Source organism: Melanerpes formicivorus, unplaced genomic scaffold, assembly GCF_026170545.1.
Source record: "Melanerpes formicivorus ecotype bairdi unplaced genomic scaffold, bMelFor1.0.p_v2 SCAF_6, whole genome shotgun sequence".
In the NCBI taxonomy this organism is placed as follows: Eukaryota; Metazoa; Chordata; class Aves; order Piciformes; family Picidae; genus Melanerpes; species Melanerpes formicivorus.
Window position 1 is genome coordinate 11,840,169 of NW_027142358.1, and position 20,789 is coordinate 11,860,957.

General features: G+C 38.8%; 2 protein-coding genes across 4 annotated transcripts in view; one reads left to right on the forward strand and one right to left on the reverse strand.

Moving 5' to 3' along the window:
- KIF20B (kinesin family member 20B) overlaps positions 1–18,315 on the reverse strand; it is a 40,169-nt gene extending 21,854 nt beyond the window's left edge. Inside the window, exons 1-18 of the mRNA XM_068139709.1 lie at positions 17,988–18,315; positions 15,350–15,500; positions 14,776–14,862; positions 14,559–14,666; positions 14,236–14,374; positions 13,243–13,427; positions 11,514–11,556; positions 10,705–10,893; positions 9,368–9,479; positions 8,883–8,954; positions 8,266–8,412; positions 6,711–6,873; positions 5,473–5,721; positions 4,592–4,731; positions 3,045–3,195; positions 2,001–2,268; positions 1,371–1,432; positions 520–639 (exon numbers count right to left, since the gene is read on the reverse strand). Coding sequence (XP_067995810.1) covers positions 520–639; positions 1,371–1,432; positions 2,001–2,268; positions 3,045–3,195; positions 4,592–4,731; positions 5,473–5,721; positions 6,711–6,873; positions 8,266–8,412; positions 8,883–8,954; positions 9,368–9,479; positions 10,705–10,893; positions 11,514–11,556; positions 13,243–13,427; positions 14,236–14,374; positions 14,559–14,666; positions 14,776–14,862; positions 15,350–15,499 — 2,385 coding nt within the window. The 5' untranslated portion in view covers position 15,500; positions 17,988–18,315. The remainder of the gene's footprint in view (positions 1–519; positions 640–1,370; positions 1,433–2,000; positions 2,269–3,044; positions 3,196–4,591; positions 4,732–5,472; positions 5,722–6,710; positions 6,874–8,265; positions 8,413–8,882; positions 8,955–9,367; positions 9,480–10,704; positions 10,894–11,513; positions 11,557–13,242; positions 13,428–14,235; positions 14,375–14,558; positions 14,667–14,775; positions 14,863–15,349; positions 15,501–17,987) is intronic.
- PANK1 (pantothenate kinase 1) overlaps positions 18,243–20,789 on the forward strand; it is a 46,604-nt gene continuing 44,057 nt past the window's right edge. For all 3 annotated transcript variants that reach the window (XM_068139725.1, XM_068139728.1, XM_068139727.1), the window contains exon 1: positions 18,243–18,484. The gene's annotated coding sequence lies outside the window, so the exon portion shown is untranslated. The remainder of the gene's footprint in view (positions 18,485–20,789) is intronic.

The following is a 20,789-nucleotide window of genomic DNA, read 5'->3' on the forward strand; positions in this document are numbered from 1 at the left end:
CCAATGCCACATGTGTGTTGCTCTTTTGCTTCACCCCCATGCCCTTTGAAAGTGTGAGCATAGTGCTGATAAGCAGAACAGATTTTTGTGGCAAATTTACACAATCACTGTCCTTTCTCTATCTTTTAACTTCAAATAAATGTCATCCTTTGCTGTAGCAAAACCACTTTTCCTCTCTCTTCCGTTCAGACAAAAATGAAAAAAAAAGACAGTGACATAATTCCTCTTTTTCCACTGCTTAAGTCCCCTCACTTTAAAGAGTTGTTTTCTTCCGCCCCCTTCAAAGGGACTCTATAGTCTTGTCTGCAGCCCTCTAATAACTCAAGATCACTGCTTCCAAAAGTAATTTTCCACTCCCCTGCCATTTTTCTGTAACTTTAGTTTCAATATCAACTTCACCTGCTACCATGTGAAACAAGCAGCAGTTGAACAAAATGTTCATTTTTCCAAGTGAAGTCTATTATAAGCATAAAGGTAGCTTTTATTTGTATAAAGAAAATTGAGATGTTTAAGACTTACATAGTCTTTCATGGTTTCTTCAAAATGGGATATCAAATCTTCTAGTCTTATAATAGCATCATCTTTTTGCTCCACCATGTCCATGAGTTCTTGAATCCTTTTATTTTGTGTATCCATTTTCTTGGAAAATAAAGGATAGTAGTTCAGTTAGTGTTAAATTGTTGAACTACACCATGTATTTAGAAGCAAGATCATTTAAGCTAAGCTTGACATCTAGATATATCTATAGAGATATATATGTACACACTTCAAAAAGCTTGAAACATACTATAATGACATTTAAAGCTGTGGTGGATTGAAGTTCCCCCCCCCAGCATTAACTTTGCCAGACCAACTCAGAAGCAAATGAAGCTATATTTACAAGCAAGACCTACACTCTACAGAGGAGTGCAATGAACATGTACAAAACATGCAGTATTTACAATATTATACAGATATTCGTAACTAGCAAACAACACAAAAAACCCTGGTCTGAGATCAGGGAAGCTGTTCCACTGTCCCCCTCTCCCCTGTCCCACAAGCAGTGAGTTAGACTTAACTAAACAATTCCAGCCAAGGCCAGCCAACAAGCAGGTTAATCTCTCCTGAGCAAAGCAAAACAGCAGAGATCAACAAAGAAGGATAGTTTAGGTACAGCCCATCTTATTCCCAGTATTTATCCAATGAATTTGTTTAGAATAATATTTTGTTTTCCTTTTTACACCCAATAGTCATTTATTTATGTTTTTCTACTTTCCTGCTCAAAATCTATAACTAAATTTTAAAGGCATAACCTAAAACCACCACAAAAGCCATCAGAATTTTTTACTGAAGCAAATAATTTTGCACAGGTTTTTGCTTGGGAAAATTACCTCAGTCGCTTCTTTAAGCTGCTCAGCAGACTCATCCAACTTAATTATCTGTGTTTCCAAGTCTGCAACAAGAAAAGCAGCCAACATCAAATAAGCAGCTATTACATAGTTTATTCAGCAATCCATTTTCCCAGATCTTCTGGTACCTCATTAGGTTTTGAATATGTTTGGCCTTGCAACCCATGCAAAACCAAAATCCCCCTATTGCAAAAAAAAAAAAACCTGAACAGCTTCTCATGTCAATTTCTACTTACAGTAAGTATTTCTATCATGTCAAGAGACTTCCACTGAAATTTCTTTATGAGGTATTGATACTTTTTCCTCTATGAGTGTTCCAGAGGGTAAGTGAGAACACTGCATTAGCAAAATGTGAATAATTGTAGCTATGCTGTAATACCCATAAAATCAAGAATCATTCAGGTTGATACTTTAACCCACGATTCAGAAGTCCACAATTAATTTTTAAGACAAACCTGAAAACTATCAAATAACCAAGGCCTGTGGATTTGTTCAACCTGAACATGCATAAAGGTGGTGAGCAATAGTTTTACTTATGTTTTGGTCCACAAATCCAGCTCAACTGGATTGTTTTACACTTTTTCTGCCTTTCACACGACACACCCATCTCACCTTTGGTTTTCTGTGCCAGCTTTTCTTCAGTTTTGATTAGTTCATTGGTTTTCTCTGTCAAATCTTCTTTAGTCTTAGTTAGTTCAGCAGTAACTTCTCTCAGCTGCTTTTCAAGCCAAACTATAGTTTCCTGTGGGTCCTCCAGGGACACAATGTATCTATGTGCTTCTTCGGCCTGCTTTTTGATGTCAATGACATCAGTCTGCAGGGAATCAATAACGCCCTCAAGATCAACACAGGCACCTGGCCCTGTGATATATCCTTCATCCTGAAATAGCAAATAATTGCACAATAGCCATTAGGTCTACAAAAAATTCTGAAGATCATTACAAATTCAAACAGTTAATTTTGGCTCCAAGGCAGTCTTGTGGATTCATATCCAATTTGATTGCCAGTCTCTTGTCTACCTTCAAACGTAAGTTTCCTGTATCATGTAACAGCTACTTAAAGAGCATTTTATGATCCACTATGACATTCCATTTTATATCACCACAAAAGCATCCTCACCAAATTCAATATAAAAACTAGTACTTCAACAGTTAAAAAGCTGAATGAATAGACCAAGTGCATTGCTTTAGAAGGAAAACATCTGAAATCATGTATCAGTAAAAATCTGAGGTGAAATATGTTTGTAGCAACTTATGAAATAAGAATCTAGTGCGGCTTAAGTATATGTACAGTTCTTGTTAATTCATTTGTAGCTACAATAGACTTGAGGGAGGGAAAGAAGTCTACAGCACCACTCCAGTACAGCCTATATGAGGCCTAAAATAAATCATCTTCAGATACTTCAAATAGACATTTAATGCTTTTAGCCCAATGTCTTTGCATAGTTTGAGTTGCAGAAACACAGAAAGCTCCAGATTCCTAAATTATCAATTACTCCTATTAAATGCCATAAACATATCTTGCCAAGGACACAGTTACACAACATGCAATTCCTTGAAACCACAACCATCCAATCCTTGAGACATACCATCACTGTAAGATTTAGCTAGTAAGAAGGATTTTACTGGGGCAGGGAGAGGGTGAAGATAAAATTACCAGAGGTCCATCTTGTTCCTTGTGAGGCTGATCTTCCAATTCATTTTTTTCACCTTTACTTTCAGTACAACCGTTGATAAGTTCCTTGAAGATTTCCAGACGTCTTTCAGAATTTTCTTCAAGCTGTTCTCGCTCATAAGAAAGGTGCTCTCTATAGTAGGAAAAATAAGCCAGCTAAAAGCATGGGCTACTAAGAGGCTGTTAATAGAGCTATCTATAAACGAAAAGATGTTTGGTTTTGTAGGGTTTTTTTTTAGCAAAATCAAACCATTAAAATCTTTGTTACATCCAAAATACCTCCCTGCAAAAGGAGAGGGAGATAAGATATATACAGACTATAAATACCAGTTAACTTCAAGCATCATCTTTAAGCTTCTTCAGCCAGAATACCCCTTTAGAGTATCATTAAGGCTGCAGCAATCAAAGAACTTCAGTGCCACTTTAACAGGTATCCTGTCAAAGCTCTACAGGAAACAAGCACTGCTTAGATTACACACACTCCCCCTACCTACCCCACAGTATCACTAAGGTTGGAAGAGACCTCAGAGATCGAGTCCAACCTGTCACCACAGACCTCATGACTAGACCATGGCACCAAGTGCCACATCCAATCCCCTCTTGAACGCCGCCTCCAAGGATGGCGACTCCACCACCTCCCTGGGCAGCCCATTCCAATGGCTAATGACTTGCTTGGTGAAGAACTTCCTCCTCACCTCAAGCCTAAACCTCCCCTGGCACAGCTTGAGACTGTGTCCCCTTGTTCTGGTGCTGGTTGCCTGGGAGAAGAGGCCAACCCCTTCCCAGCTACAACCACCTTTCAGGTAGTTGTAGAGAGCAATGAGGTCACCCCAAGCCTCCTCTTTTCCAGGCTAAACAATCCCAGCTCCCTCAGCCTCCCCTCACAGGGCTTGTGCTCAAGGCCTCTCACCAGCCTTGTTGCCCTTCTCTGGACACGTTCAAGGGTCTCGATGCCCATCTTAAACTGAGGGGCCCGGAACTGGACACAGGACTCAAGGTGCAGCCTAACCAATGCTGAGTACAGGGGCACAATGACCTCCCTGCTCCTGCTGGCCACACTATTCCTAATGCAGGCCAGGATGCCATTGGCCCTCCTGGCCACCTGGGCACACTGCTGGCTCATATTCAGGTGGCTGTTGATCAGCAACCCCAGGTCCCTCTCTGTCTGGGAGCTCTCCAGCCACTCTGACCCCAGCCTGTAGCTCTGCATGGGGTTGCCGTGGCCAAAGTGCACCACCCGGCACTTGGACTTGTTGAATGACTCAATGATCTTTGAGGTCTCTTCCAACCTTAGTGATACTGTGATACCCCAAACCACCGCCCTCCCCGTCTCCTCCCCCCCCAAAAGCCTTTCCTATACAGTATTCTTCCTGAACTCAATCCAAACAGAAACTGAACCATTAACAGAGGCAATAAGCCTCACAGAAGAGCGTGGTGTCTTATTTCTGTAACCCATCTCTCGATCAAAAGTGAGTTTAAATTTCATTTCTTAACTGGTAAACTTTAAAAAATGCTTAAAGCTAACTTACTTGAAATTCATTTCCCGCTCAGCAAAGTGTTTGGTAAATTCTTGCATCACTTCATCACGGATTTTTAGTTCCAGCATTAACTTGTCCTTCTTTTCAGTAATAAGTTTCTCCTTCAATGTTTCCACGAGACTTAGCAGCTTCTGAAGTTGTAATTAATATTCATTTTTTTCATGAAGAAAAAGCTTCCCAGAAGTGATATTTTTTCCCCATTCCTCAAACTCTACCACATTGTACTCTTCTAGCTGGCTAAAGTTGGGTTTTTTCCCAGTTATTAGCTTGTTCATAAACAAGAGGATTCATGGAATAGATTGAAATATCTGTTTAGCACTAGCGCAGCAATTTTTAGATTGGCACAGAGTGAGCCCTTGCAAAAGAACAAGTTTATTACTAGAATCCTTGAAGTTGTCTTAAAAAACAGGCTTAAGCTCCACAGGATTTGTCTCTTTTTCCAGATGCTCCTTTTTGAGGCAATGTTAATTAAGCCTACATAAAACAGTCTCTAGCTCTCCTTTGCCATCTTCTTGTCTTATCTAGAAGTGACTAAAATTGTTTCTCCTTAAAGGACAGTTTTCAGAGATCTCATATTTAGAACACAAACCAACATCTTCAGGAGGTAATACTTGCTGTGCATTGACCACCATAGATTACCAAGATGACAGACATGCAAATATCTAATTCTTACTGCCCAGTCTATATTTTTGTAGTTTTACTATAATAGACACTAAATCATGAGTAGTTGTACTTTTAATTCCTAATGCAGGATTTAGGGAGAATAGGGATGATCAGAAAAAAAGAAATAAAAAGAAAGAAATTGGGGAAACAGAATATCTTGCTTTTAAACTCCAAGCCACACTAACTCTTGAAGTACCCCTGGCACATACCATAAATTCTTCTTTTCCAAGAATAACTTTTTCTTTGTCTTCCTGCACTGGTTCTTCTGTTGACATAGTACAGTGTTCCTCCATCTCACAATCATCATCTTCAATGACGTCTTCTAAGCTTCTGTCCCACAAAATAGTAGCTCTTTTCCTTGGGATTGGCATTTTAGTGTAACTAAGTAGTGATTCTCTTGCTGATTTTTGGCCAAATGACTGATCTTGGGGAAGAATAGATGTGTCTACAACTAAAACCTATCCAGAAAATAAAGAACAAAATCAGTACTGACACTTCCAAGAGATACCTGTTCCACCTTCCCATGGGTATCCTGAGCATAGTACTTCCCCAACCTATCCTCAGAGTCACTACTTAGATCAGATACCAGCTAGAGCAAAAAGGAGGCCCTTCATAGTCTGTTTTTCTGAACCCAAGAACACCAAGCTTCACAAGTTCAACCACCTACAAGACAGTTGCCACTTCATGCACCAATAGAAATATACGTATTTCCCACATTTTGAATTTCTAGTTGCATAGCATGAATATCATCTTTCAAACTATTTCTTGAACAGCTGTATTACCCTTAGTCTGCTTATTAAGTACACTAGAGTATACTTAGCCTGCTTAGACAGGCCCATATTCTAATATCCTTTGAACCTATCTAACTGTCAACAAAAGTTTTCCATGGCTCCCAGTAAGGCTGCAGCACTGATCTTCAATACTTTTGTCTTCCTTCCTAGTTCAGAGTTTTATCACTCACTTCTACTCCCTCTACTGAACTTCCACCTTCTGACTGAAGCCTCTATGGACATAAACGTGACCTTTCAAATTACTCTTTCAAATTTTATCAATATTCTGAGTAATAAATATTCAGACTTAAAATAGCAGTAGTATATGAGGCAGCTAGAGTTACTCCAACATGAGAGCATGTTGTAAGTACAGAACTAAAATTCACCTCAATCTTTTCTTATATTTGGAGAGTCTCATTAAACTGGACATTTTATAGGAACTATGCATTTTTGGTAGGAGATAGTTCTATCCCCATGCTCCCAGGGAAAGAGTTCCAACAAAGCATTTTTGAAAACTTTAAGGAAATAAAGCATGACTACAAATAATTAGAAAATAGGATTGGAATACAAGGCAGAAGAATCCAGTAACTAAATTAATATTCTTACAAGTGAGAAAACTTATTCTTTAAGTGCAAATTGTAAGTAGTGATCAACAAGATAAACTCCACCACACTTACCTTTTGTGCAATAGCTGAAAACTTCAGTACATTGAGTGTTTCTTCATATACTGAAGCACATAGGCTTATGTTTACTATCATGTATACTTTCCCCTTTCCACTGAAGAATCCTTGCAGGAAATGAGTTAACTTACTTTCACGAAAGGGTATGTGTTGCTGCAGCCTTCGAAGACAAAAGAACAGATAACCAGAAGTTTAAAGATTTCCAGTCAATATTAAGTTATCCAGCCTGAAGACTTAACTTGAAATCAAAGTTGTTTTGGACTAGACAACTGTTTGTAAAGAGATTGCATGGATGTCACTGTTTTAGCCCTTATCTCAGATGGGCCATTGCAACTCAATCAATAGGAGCACTTAAAATCAAAAGCACATTCAGCATGTAGCCTAGGGTAGGTCACATAGCCTCATGCTACATAAAACAATAACCCATCTCCTTTGGTTTCAACCCTCGTGAAAATGATGTATCTAGTTCTAGCAATGCAGTATGCAACATTATTGGTGATCTCTCACCCAGTATCCTGCCTCTGAGAACAGACAACAGCAAGTACCTTGGCAAGAAAGCAAGTATATGCTGAACATGTAGAGATACACATTCTTGCCACTTAGTAGGTTCACTGCAGCTGTTTATTCAGTTATATGAATAATTCTACAGGTGTCAGCAAGATAGTGATGCTCTTGCCAGAACACAATTATGGTTCATACACAGCCAAGCTGCAGGACTGATAAACAAGAATAATTTAAAGTTGTTGTTTCCCATTCAACTAGCAATGGCCATCTATTAACACTAAGAGATTATCACTTTAAAGTGTGACAAACTTCAAACAGGCTATCAGGAACAGTGTTACAGCATAAGTGAACTTGGTAAAGTGCATCCAGGCACTATCATTGAGCACACAGTTTATTTAACTTCTGGGACAGAAATAAACATTCACATAAGAACCTCTGGAAAAAGCAATTCCTGCACAGTTCCATCCATCTGTGACTATATATTGTATTGGTTTTACAGAAAGGTGAAGTTTTGTATTATTTTACACTTAGATTCCCCAGCTAGGGCATAAATAGTAGAAAAGCTTTCTTTTCTTTGCATATGGTTAGCTAGATCAGGAGGAGAGTGTTAAAGTTGTGTCAAGATTTAGAAAAAACAATTTTGCCAATGAGTGCACAGTTTCAACAGCACAGCAATACCCTGCTGATGAAAAAAAAAGTTACACTCAAAATATGCAAGAAATGTAATTCAAAGGAGCAAAGGGCTGAATGTTTGATTCTTACTATGACACTTTTGAAAAAGGGGTTATAAACTTACTCCAAAGTTTATTTGATAAGCCAGCTCAGAAGTAGTTGAGTCTACAAAAGTGTTTATAGGATGTTAGAATTTCAGTGATTTCATTAAAGAGCAAAACAAGGCAAATTAAAGGTAAAATTGATGTTGTAAAGCCTTACAAGTCTGTAAGTATTTAAAATATACAATACTAACATTTTTGTAAACAACAGCTTTTAAACATTGCAGCTAACACCTAAAAAACATAGCCAATTTGCAATTTATAAAAGGACTTACTTGGTCTGTTGACAGTTCTTGAGTGCATTAATACACTTGCCTAGAATCAGAAGAGAGGTGTTTATATTTCCACTCTCTTTCAATCTATCACCTTCATTGCGGGTCTTGGTCCATCTTTCTGAGCCAGCAAGATCACACATTGTCAATCTGAAAGCAAATAAGGAAAACTCATTTGATTTATTTCAAAACACACACAAATTATCAAGTTTTAGAAGATCACTTTTCTTAGAGGAAGAATTTGCTCACCTTCATCCACATGAACACTGTATCCTTTTCAATGTTTTACATTAAAGCAAGTTCTGCACGACTTTCTGAAATACCCTTTCCCAACATGCTTCCCATTTCCCTCCTGCCCTTGTCCTCCTCCTCCTAAGGATTTACATGAGCTAATGAGTATAGAGGACTAAAGGACTAATAGAACCTTGTACCGAACAGAAGAGGCAAGCTGATGGCTTGAAATAGAAGGCCAAGTGCTATACGAGCGAAGGAAGTGGAGAAACCACCATGCATGCATGAGGCTCTACAAGGGAATGCTGGGTGCATATTGCAGTATCAGTACACCAAGATGGAATATAATCAACTTCATCACAGAAGACAACAGTTCTCTTTGAACTTACTCATTGACTTGAATCACTCGTGGTGTTCCCGAATCTTCAATTTTCAGCATCTTAACTGTGAATATGCTGTGACTAAAACAACAAGTTGAAAATCAGCAGAAGTGACAAAATAGGCCAATACCTTTCAAATATTTTTAGCCTCAACACCTGTTCTAAATGTTGTTGAACCTGTCTATATAACTGCCTCCTGTAAAAAAGTTTGTACATAGCACTTACTTTGCTTTTTAACCAGACCATTAGATAGAATAAAGCTTGAAGGCTATTTGATAAGATGCTGTACCATTCATACACATTCATCTTGCTGAAGGATTGAATCATGGTTGAAAGCATTGGGTCACATACTGCTAAAGCATGGCAAAACTGCAACCTACAAATCCAGACCTTATTAAAGCTTCTTGCCCTCCTGAAAGCCACAAGTCACATTTCAGTTTCTCTGTCCTCTCACATGACATCCTCTGCCCAATGTTATTAAAAATGTTTCTTACCTTCTGCTGGAGCAAGTATTTTGTTTTGTGCTTGCAGTACTCTGGTGTTTCAATCCTAGTTTTAGAAGTCTAACAGCTTCTTTCGAGTCATATATCTGAATCCAGCGAAGATCTTTACAGAGAACAAATATAGTTGTTATATAAATATCATTATCAAAACCAAATGTATTAGTAGGTAATATATGCACACCAAGATTAGTACATTCACTTGAGACATGAAAGCATTTTAAAAGCATTGAAATTCCCCCTTCCATGGGAGAGGAAGAACAGTTACATCACATCATTTCATCCTGTTAAACACACTAAAACCTTCAATCCAAACTAAGTGAGCAAGCTTAGCCTGAGCATTGAAAAACCAAAAAGGCAATGTCCAATATGGAAGTCCTATGTTTGTATTCGTCCAGGCAGAATGCTACCTGGAGAGCTTCTCAGTTTTAGCCTGTCATGTCACTAGAGGTCACCAAAATTGTATCAGCAAAAACACCAGCTGTGACCAAAAAAACCCAAAAACCTGTTTTCCCTCAATAACATTGAGAACAGCCTTATACTTCCAAGCTTTATAAAAACCTTATGCTGAAGCATAGCTCAAACCAGACCATTTCCTACATTGCACATTTTCTCATCTTTGAAGAAATAAGGGAGTTTGGTTTATTGTCTGATTCAGCTTTTTGAATTTACAGTGTGGCATATGAAATACAAAAGCAGCAAACAAACACCTACAAAAAAGCCTTTGATCTAGAACCAGTGTCATGATTGTCCAAAGGACTTGTAATAATCAAATGGGTTTCAAATCCTAATTTTTTCCATGGCCAGAAACATTCAACTGTTTACTTTCCATCCAAAACTAGTTACACCATTATTTTGATTAAACTAGAGTGCTGTAAAAATGTAATTTGTAGTCAGACTGAACTTTCTCACATTGTCTGAAGTCTGTTTCTCAATACAAAACCTGACAAACAAAACAGTAAACCACCAAAGCCAACCCCAAAAACTACAGCTGCTGAAGCATTTATAATTATAGTTGAGTCTTTTAAAGAAAAATTAAAAGCCAAACTACTAACAAGTTTGTCAATTTTTTTTTTTTTCTTTTCAGCATTTCTGCCATTTCAAAGAAAATCTTGTGTGCTCTCCACTGCCTAAGTCACTGTTAAGGATAAAGAGAAAATGCTATTTAAAGGTACAGCTACTGCTATGTAAGTAGATTTTTTCCTATACTTGCTGCAGACAGTTCCATAGCCACAGTAAATGAAGGTAGGGGTTCTCTAATCTAATAAACAGTTACAGGAACTTTGACTTTTCAAATTACATGCTTTGCAATTGCAACGTATTCTAATTACCTCTGACATAAGAGCATCCTTTGATGTCTTGAGCAAGGCGTAAGGGTTTTCGTTTCTTATCATTTGATATAGGATTCAGTAGATCATAAAAACATTCATTATAAATCTCAAAAAATGAAATCCAAACAGAATACTTGGGGTAATTATTCACAGATGTGCTAGACTCCTCTTTTAACAGTTCTTCCAAGTCTGCCAAGTAAAAAACATTACAAGTCAATATAGGCCTAGTAAAATGAATTTCTTTTAGAAAAAATGAATAAAAACTGGTATTGTAGCAGCCTCCTACAAAACACTTATCCCAGGCAAACAAAATATTTGTTTAAAATTCTCCCAGCCACCTTTAAGTATCTGTAAGTCACATGCTTACCCTATATGTTTGCAAGAGAGATCTACTCTACTACTTCCTTTTCCACTTGCAAATTTTATCAAACATGTACAGGGTTGTTAGAATTAAACTGACAAACACACTTCATTCTGACTTTCTAAAGCAAACCCAATATTTAGTAACTTTTAAATCCTAGAATTAGGTTTATCTAATTACATACAGGATGTCAGGATACTACTAGGGCCCACAGCATAAGTGGTACTACTTCTAATTGCTGTAGTTTCATCTTATTCAATGTCTGTTCAGGTATTCTTCTAATCACTTCATCCTTGTGTTTTCTGCTCAGCTAACTTGCTCAGTATGCAATTCACAAGTATAGAAAAATGTCAACTAGTTGTTTTACTATTAACATAGACCAGAAGCCAAGAAACTGATCTCAAGAAATATTCTTTGCCAGCTTTAACTGTAATAATACAAAACGTACCATTAGAATCACCAGCTGCTTTGGTGCTATTTTGATGGTCTACCTACAAAACAGAACAGAGACTTTAAACATATTATTGACAGCGTACCACCAGTTACTCTTCTAACATGTCTACTGACTACTTATGTAGCAATGCAGTGTAGATGAAAGAAACTAAGATTCTGGCAATACAACATGCCCAGTTCAACATACCTGTACACTTCTACTGAAAGGGTAGTTTTTACCTTAATACTCATTCCCAAGACTTCCCTTATATCATGCCACATCACACAATATAGCATGTCAACTTCCTGAGCCAGGAATAAACTAAACACAGAAGGAAACAGAGCAGCTCACACAAAACCAGTGAGATTTACTAGGATGATTTGCAGGAGTCTATTTGCAGTTTACATATTCTGTATCTGGTGAATCTAGAATCCTGAAGTGTTATTGAAGTTTTGCCAATTCATAATCTCATATGTTACAGCTTTCTAGGTCAACCCCCCAAAACATTTTTATGCAGAACACTCATACGCCTAAATAAAATTGTAAGCAACTTTTTGCTTCATGATACCAGTTATATAAGTTCTAACTGTTAGAAGGGTTTTCAGGGTTTCTTTTAATGTTTTGTCAAGATTACTTTGTGTATAACGCCAAGACTTCTATTAAAAAACTCCTCAAGTATTTAGATGTTTAAGTAACCCAAACCTCTCTGTTTAACTAGATCCAAACTTTGCAACCAAATTTATAAGCTGAAGTGTTGTTCATATATTCAGTTCTATAAACCAGAGGGGAGATGTGTAGTCAAACACACACATGACAGTTCCTTCTTAAGCACGGATAGAGATAGATTTCACATGCCTGTGTTTTCAAGTGTTGAAGGACTTTGCTACCACCTGCCTTCCACACTGGAAAGTTTCAGTTAGCCATCTTAGGGATAAATATCAAGGTAATATTCCACAAAAGTCAGAACACCCCATTATAATCTAGCATATAATCACTAGGGAGATGCTCAATTCTTTTCATTGAAATTTTAAAAAGCACAGTAAGAGTTTCTACTTCAAATTCCTTGGGTGTGCTCAGGTTTTTTTTATATTGTTCTATTCGTTTCAGAACTAAACACACGAAGAAAAACGTATGCTTACACAAAACACAAATCCCTCCTAAGTGTAATTGGTCAAAACATCTTTAGGATTCCAAGCAACTCTTAAAAGTCAAGTATATTTCTGGACTGCCTGACCATGATTTGTTTAATGAAGTCCAACAGAAACATGTTTTAATTTAAACCTGTAGAAGGTCAACTGCTTTATAGAGCTCTCCTCTTTAAAAAAAATATATATACTCAAAGGAAGCAGATTTTTATGTTCTTTTCTAGTTTGGAAAATACATATAGGAAATTATTACTTCTTTTCAAGTATACTAAAAGACAGGAAATTGTTTAATGGAGCAGACATACTAGCATCCCCACAGATGAAGAGACCATTTGCACCAGTAACCCCACAGGATAAATACTGTTGCCAAGCTATAGAAAAAGAGCTCAGAGTTTACATCCTATCAAGTATTCAGCTATAAGACAAATTCATAGGAGAACAGTCCATCAGCTCTATTACTCCCTTTACTGCTAATCTGACAGTAAATACATGCATCCATGCTTAAACACAGATAGGCTTTTCCCACTGGAAAATGAACAGGGTACCATTGAGCTACCTAATGATGCATGTACTCCTCAGTATAGAAAATACTCCTGTACCTCTTTTGTTAAGCGAAGCATAGATCTTTTAATAGTGCTTTCTTCTCTCACTTGCTCCTTATTCAGCCTTACATAATCTCTACACCGATGGGGTTTGAGATCCATTGCTGTGTATAGTTTTCCTTGAATACTTTTAAACAACATATCCATAGTCCTTGGTAGAATACCACCATCATCTTCTGTTCCTGAAAGTAACATACAAAAGGCCTTCATTATTACTGTGAACAAGGTGTACAGATAAATGAAGACAGAAAGAGAAGCAATTCTAATCTCAAGACACACATGAGGAATTGGCAGGCCACTTATAGCATGAAGTGGCAGGAGTTTCTGTATTCTCAAGGTAACAAAAATTGTCATTAAATCCTACAAAACAAAGAAAATTCTAGGAGACATGTGAAGATTCACTCCTTCCTCTGCCCCAGACCCTTTTTGCAGAGCATAATACTTATTCATGCAAAAGGCAAATAGGAATTAAATTACAACTTCAGTGCATGCTTGATCCAGACGCAAATTTTTTTATTCTCTGCCTGTAGCAATTAAAACAAACTATTCCTTAGCTGAAACTGTATAAAATGCATATGACTTTAAATAAAATTCCAAAATGCTAGTCTGGTACAGTGACTTACACAGTTCTGACATTCTGATACATAGAAGTATTTTCCTAATTCTACCTCCCCAGAGGATTCTAGGAGTTCTAAGATCTAGATTCTAGATACTTGGAGGAAAGAGGCCACATGCACATCTGGTTGAAATTACAGCCTTACAAAGCAGTATTACTAGTTTATGTAAACTCTGGCAGTGACATTGTTGGTGGTTTCATGATATTTGCTACGGAAGGAGACTTTCAAAGGCTATTTATTAATATTCATGAGAAACTAAATTTCTAAGGCCTACAGTTTAAAGAAAGGGAAAGAGCTATAATATTTTTGCCAGAAGTAATAGTCACTTTAAAAAAATGAAGTTCATTCAATGAGAACACATTTCTATTTATACCTTGGAAAGTGTAGGTTTTCCCAGCATTTGTAACCCCATATGTAAAAATAAGACGATTGTATCCATCTATGAAATCCTGGACTGGTTGCTTGATGGTACCTTCAAAGAATTCTTCTTGAGTTGTTTCAGGCCCAAACACCTGAGCATTACCAAGAAAAAAGAAAAAAGTTATTAAGCAATCATTAGAGATTTTTAAAGAATCTTTTAAGTTTTATGCTTATAATCTTAAAGACTATTTACAGTTTACTTTGCTTGGTATGAAATAAACAACTTTTTCAGAAATACATAAAATCCCCACAACTTTTAAAGACTTTTTTTTTTACTTGTGAAAAAGTGAACTTCTGGCCAGCAGCTTTCTCACTTAGTCGACTCAAGGAGTTTTTGGGGGGCTTCAGTATGATGCTTTTTGAGTCTTCAAGTGAAATATAGTCCTGTTAAAATGGAGTAAAAGCAATGCAGGCATGAGTATAAAGAGCTCAGTTTACAGGAAATAAAATAACCAAACATACAGTTGAAGTATTTTTACATTAAATGTCACACCTGCAATTCATTTTCTCTTTCCGATGATGTAAATGGCCTAACACGCAGGCAGACTTGTATGTGTCCCTTAGACTCCAAACTGCTCCTCTTGAAATAAAAAGAAAAGTTAGGGAAATTAGAAATTTGACTATAGTGTTTGACAGCTAGCATGTTAAGGCAGTTTTATTTTCATCAAGGTATTTTGAACACACTTATTTCATGACATCGGAAGCAAATTAAGTTACCATGTTTTACAAGTATTTCGGTCCCTGCAGGAGTTCATTGTAATAGCTTAAGTTACTCATGCAGTAACAGGTTCAAGACAATTAGACATCAAGAATGAAATCCACAAAAAAAAAAAATCAATAATTAAGTTGCTCTGAACCAGCAGTTAGCCTCATTCACAGAACACTGATGAACCCAGTAAGATATCAATGCAGTGCCACACAACTTCATCTAATCCTATGTATCTCCTCCAAATTAAAATATTACATACACTTTTTATTCTATAAAATTCTAGTCATGAATATTAATCAAAGAACTAAGCTTATTACAAACAAAAATCTAAGAAATACAAACATTAAAACTTTCTTACCTGACTTGTATCTGAACTTGAAGCTAAAGAAAATTGAGCAGAGAGATCTGCTTTAATGTCTTCCACATGTATTATTCCTGCTCTTTGAACCTCAACACTATCAATATAGGACAGTCTCAAATTTTTGTCATTATCCAAAGTCTCTTCCATCCTGCAAGATAAAAGTTGGGGGTTTTGTGGGTGTTTGTTTGTTGTTGGTTTTTCTTTCTGATCATATAGTGTAGAACTAACTTCTGAAGTCTTAGAGGACAAGTCAATTTGAGACCAATAACTGCACCTTCTTCATAAATAAGATGAAAAAAAGCTTTTTGCCTAAGTTACAGAGCAAGTCTCCAGTAGCTGGTTAGTGGATCTGCAGAGCAGTTTGCATCATGATGAAACCAGAACATCCATTCTTCTTTCAACAGAAAACATGTACTGGGAAAAAGCCCTGTGCATGCATCACAATCTTCCCAAAAGCCATGTCTGACAAGGAAGATGTAATTCTTAAAACAGCATTCCTTTGCATTGTCCTTTTAGAACAAGAGCTCATCCCTAGAGTAACCCAGACTCTCATCTCTAGAGGACCTGATAAATATGAAGCTGCAATGTGTTATAAAACCTTGTAGGACAGAATTCAGAAACATGCAAAAGACTAATAGTTTTAGCTATTAATGGAATACTAGAAAATTAGATCTCATGCCACAATACAAAAAGCACTTTTTAGTTGTTTGTTTTTTTTTTTCCCCAGTCATTTTACAGATCAGCAATTCACTAATCCATAATTTAATGATTTTGTGTATCTCAGAATCTAGGCAGTGAAAATTTGCTATGGAAAGTGAAAGATTTGGAGTTGATAGTACACAGGTAAATTTCAACCTAACTTCAAGAAGTGCTTCGGGCTTTTTTGTTGAGGGTTTATTTTGGTTTGGGGTTTTTGTTTGTTTTGTTGGGATTTTTTAAAATATTAGTGTATCTTGTCTGCACTTCAGTCTTCTGTTGTTTTTTCCTGTGATATAACAGATGTGACCTGGCAGCTTTTCTTTAAAAAAAATCCAAAACAAACAAACAAAACACAACACGTCCTTGGGCAATTACTCAAAGTATGGCAGCAAGTGTTCTAGCTATTAGTTACCCCCAACATTGCCTCCTGAAGTTTTGAGGCTTCGGACACAATTCAGTGGTCTTCTAATACTACATTGCCATGTCTATGCTAGAGCAATGCATATACATTCTCTTTAAATACTAATGGAGAAGATGGCAGTGTCCATTAAAACAACATATCAGGGCTAGTTCAAATCTCCTTTGCTCAAAATAAGTGTTGCCTTATTAAGCAGTCATAGCATTTCCACCCCCCCCAGCATAAAACCTGAAACACACTTGTACTTCAGTGTCAAGACGTTTGATAGATCAGCCTTCCTACCTAGCCTGTAAAACACACATACAGAACTTCATTAAACTACACAAACATCACCAAGTGGCAAAGAAACAACAGTCATACATAAACTAAGCACCCATGTTTAGTTTGTTTCTTCTAATCTACAGGGTGTTTGTCAGGCAACTCTATGAAAACCAGAAAGAACTTGGCCTGCAGTATTATCACAGCTGAAACAAACACTGACTGCAAATAAGCTGCTACTGGGGAGAAATACACGTGTGCCGCCATAGTCAGCTACTCAAATTCACACTGCAAAACTCTTTATCAGGCCTTGACAGGAAAAATATTTGTTACGTAACTGACATTTCAATTGCCTTAAATAAGAGTATTTTAAAGTGTGATTTGTCAAGACTGCACTCTCATTCTGTGCTTTTTCCTGTTAGAAGCAAAAGACAAACAGGACTGTGCGTGTAAAGCTGGAACAGAAAGTGTTCAGGTAAGCCTGGCAGTCAGCAGTATGGTTCAAGCACTGACAGCACGAAAACCTGAGACGCAGACTGTCCATCTCTCCCCACATTTTGTCATACAGCACCACAATTACCTTAGATATTCCAGTGCAAACATGCACATTGCCTGTCTGCAACCAGCAAAAGGCATTTGTATACGAGGACACGTTATTGTTACTCTCCTTATCGCGACCATAGGGTTTAGAGTTACAGACACCCTAAGGGATCCAGAGTGGCACACAGAACAGTGTGGCCACAGTACACGCAGTCTCTAACGCTCACATGCAGCATAAGAACGGGTAGAAAAGGCTCTAAACTACACAATAAGCTTTGCGGATTGCATAATACATAAAGTACTAGCCTTTACACTCACAAAAGCTGTTTTAAATGAAGTTTTTCCCTCTGGAAACCCATCTTCCACTGCAAAGCTTTACATTGTTTTCCCGTTCCTACGGGACACCGCCTCACGGTTTGGTCCGTGTCACGGCCCTGGGCCAGCCGTTACTCGCAACTCGCACACCCCGCAGCGGTACCGAAGCTTTCACACACCTTCGGTGACTCTTCACCCACCGTAACGCTAGTCACGACAATAGCGGCAAGGAAAAGCGAAGAGACGACGTCTCAGCACGGCCCGCCAGGAAGACCACCCACACTACTTCCCGACCCCACTACCCAACGCCCACAGCCCTCGGCCGGCCGGCCGGCCAGCCGCCCGACTCCCTCCCTCCCTTCTCAAGCGAAAACTCAGTAACCCCCCAAACTACCACAGCTTTACCTGAATGCTACGCCACGCTGAGCAGGCCCAGCCTCACCCACAGTGAGAGAAGTTCGTGTTGTTCCCGTTCCTTGCACCGGCAGACACCACCGCTCACAAGTACAGCACGGCCGCGGCTTCTTTTCAAATCCGGCCAATGGCAATGCGCGGCGCCGCGCGGCCCTCTGGGGGGATGCGGATGTTGCTGCACCCAAAGGACCGATGGGAAGTGTAGTTTCCTTGAGGTGGTGATCGTGGAGTCTGCCGGCCGGACAGGCGGCAGCTTCTCCGGCGGCAGCTGGGCTTGGCAATGGATGTGGGTACGAGGGGATGTCTCCTGAGGCTTCTGTATTGCACGCACATAGAGTTGTCAGGGCCTGTCCTCTCCTGTGAAAGTTGGACCTCTCCTGCCACGGGAAGGCGCCCTGGCCTCTCCGGGTTGCCCCGCGGCCTGCCTGCAGCTGCCCGCCTCGCCGTCTGCAGTGCCTGGCTTTTGCCGGTTTGGCAAATGGATATACGTAAGTTAAAGCTTGTCAATGCTCCGGGTGATTACAGTGCTGCTGTTTCCATGGGCGTTTTGGAGGCCGAGAAGCAATTTCAGGCTTTGCAGTCTGTACAGTCTGTATATAAACAGAGTAATAGCTATTTGCAGGTAGTGAAAAGGAAAAGCACCTATTCAAGCTGCACATGCCCTATATCAGAACAGGGATCAGCAGAATTGGGAAACTCCGGGTTTAAGTTCAGGCAATGGCTTGTTCCACACCCCGGGTTGCAATAGTGCTAGAGTGACAGCTGTGGAATACAGTTAGCATGGTATCTTTGTTTAACACCTTCCCCAGGTGGAAATTCTTGTTTGGAACCAGGTTTACTTGATTCAATTTCTTGAACACCAAAGCAATATCAAAGATATCATCCTTTTCTAGAATGGCAGGGTATGGAAATGTACGGGGTTTGGTAACAACAATTGCCATGAGTTTCTTTTTAGATTCAGGCCGGAAGTCTTTGAACTTTTAATAAAGAACGTCTGCTAGGTTTAAATGGAAATAAAAGTACAAGTGACTTGAAAGTAGTCAGGAACTACCAAAGCCAAACGTTTGTTTTTCATTTGAAGAAAAGCATGCTAATAGATCTGGTATCAGCTGCTTTGATGAGGTCGTCCTTAAGTCTCATTTTTCTTTTAATAAAGGCTATGTCATATCAATAAAAATGTGTACTCGATTTCAGTTTGCACGCATGTTGCAGGAGTTGGTCTGTTTTAACAGGAGAAAATGATGCACCTTTGAATTTGACAAACAAAACTGAAAACTCTTATAGACATTCTTTCAGATTTAGGCTAACATTTTTTAAAGTATCTTAATTTCTCTCCTGAACAGAGCAGTGAATTCAAGCTACTGAACTAAGCTAATGCTAAACCACCTTTTTCATACCAGGAGGGGACTGAGAGTGCCTCTCAAAGAGGGGGGGGGGGGGGGGGGAAACCAACTCCTGCTAACAAACCTGAAAGTTGTTTTCTTCCCACTGTGGGATAGGAAAAATGTAGATCTCATAACGTTTTGCAAGTCATATTCCTAAAAAAGTTGTGGTCTGTTTCCTGCAGAAAATTGTTTTGCTAAGTTGAGGTATAACAAAGCTCCTGGCACAAGCAATATTTTAGGTTTGTTTGAATATTATAAATTCTGAAACTGTTTCTATAATATTGTAAATGCTGCATAATTTAAACTGATGTCACAAAGGGATACCATCAGCACAGTGAAAGAACAAACTAAGATGCAATCTCACATGTGCTCCTGAGCTCACACATCAAATCAGCAGAACCAACCCAGCCTGTTTTGGAGTGGGAGATGATGAAACTCATTCTATGCAAATACACTGTATGGCTTTCCACCAATATATTCTCCGTAAAGTGGTTTGTGCAAGGACAGCCAGTCGTAACAAAAATTTCTGCTGCCAAAACTGTTAATCAGACTTCAGGGGATAATAAATTATGTTTCTTTCCAACTTCTCTATAATTTATGGAGCAAGGCTGCCACTCTCCAAGGGGAGAAGATTTTTTTTTTTTAATTATTTGTTATAACTCTTCCCATTACTCTTAGAAGCTTGATATATACAACAGGATTGTGCATAGTTTGGGACAGACTGTGTGAATAGTCTACTCATCTGAGTGCTGAGATGAGACAGCATATTTAAGTTAGCTTTTACATTGCTGTCAGAGGTATTTAAAGACATAACACTGTTGAGACCTGGCCTAAAACCCTTCAGCACATCTAAGCAGCAGCCAAACTAGAAGTGCCTTCGGCTTTGTATTCAACTCATCTTTCCTGAGGAATTACAAAGTGCTTCAGTTTCCCCTCCACACTTTTGGCTATGTGGTGTTTCCTCATGCCCTGAAATAATGCAGGCTGGGGTCAGAGTGGCTGGAGAGCAGCCAGACAGAAAGGGACCTAGGGGTACTGATTAACCAGTGTCTGAAAATGAGCCAGCAGTGTGCCCAGGTGGCCAAGAAAGCCAATGGCATCCTGGCCTGCATCAGGAATATTTGGGCCAGCAGGAGCAAGGAAGTCATTCTGCCCCTATACTCTGCACTGGTTAGGCCATACCTTGAGTCCTGTGTCCAGTTCTGGGCCCCTCAGTTTAAGAAGGACATTGAAACACTTGGAACGTGTCCAGAGAAGGGCAACAAGGCTGGTGAGAGGCCTTGAGCACAAGCCCTATGAGGGGAGGATGAGGGAGCTGGGATTGTTAGCCTGGAGAAGAGGAGGCTCAGGGGTGACCTCATTGCTCTCTACAACTACCTGAAAGGTGGTTGTAGCTGGGAAGGGGTTG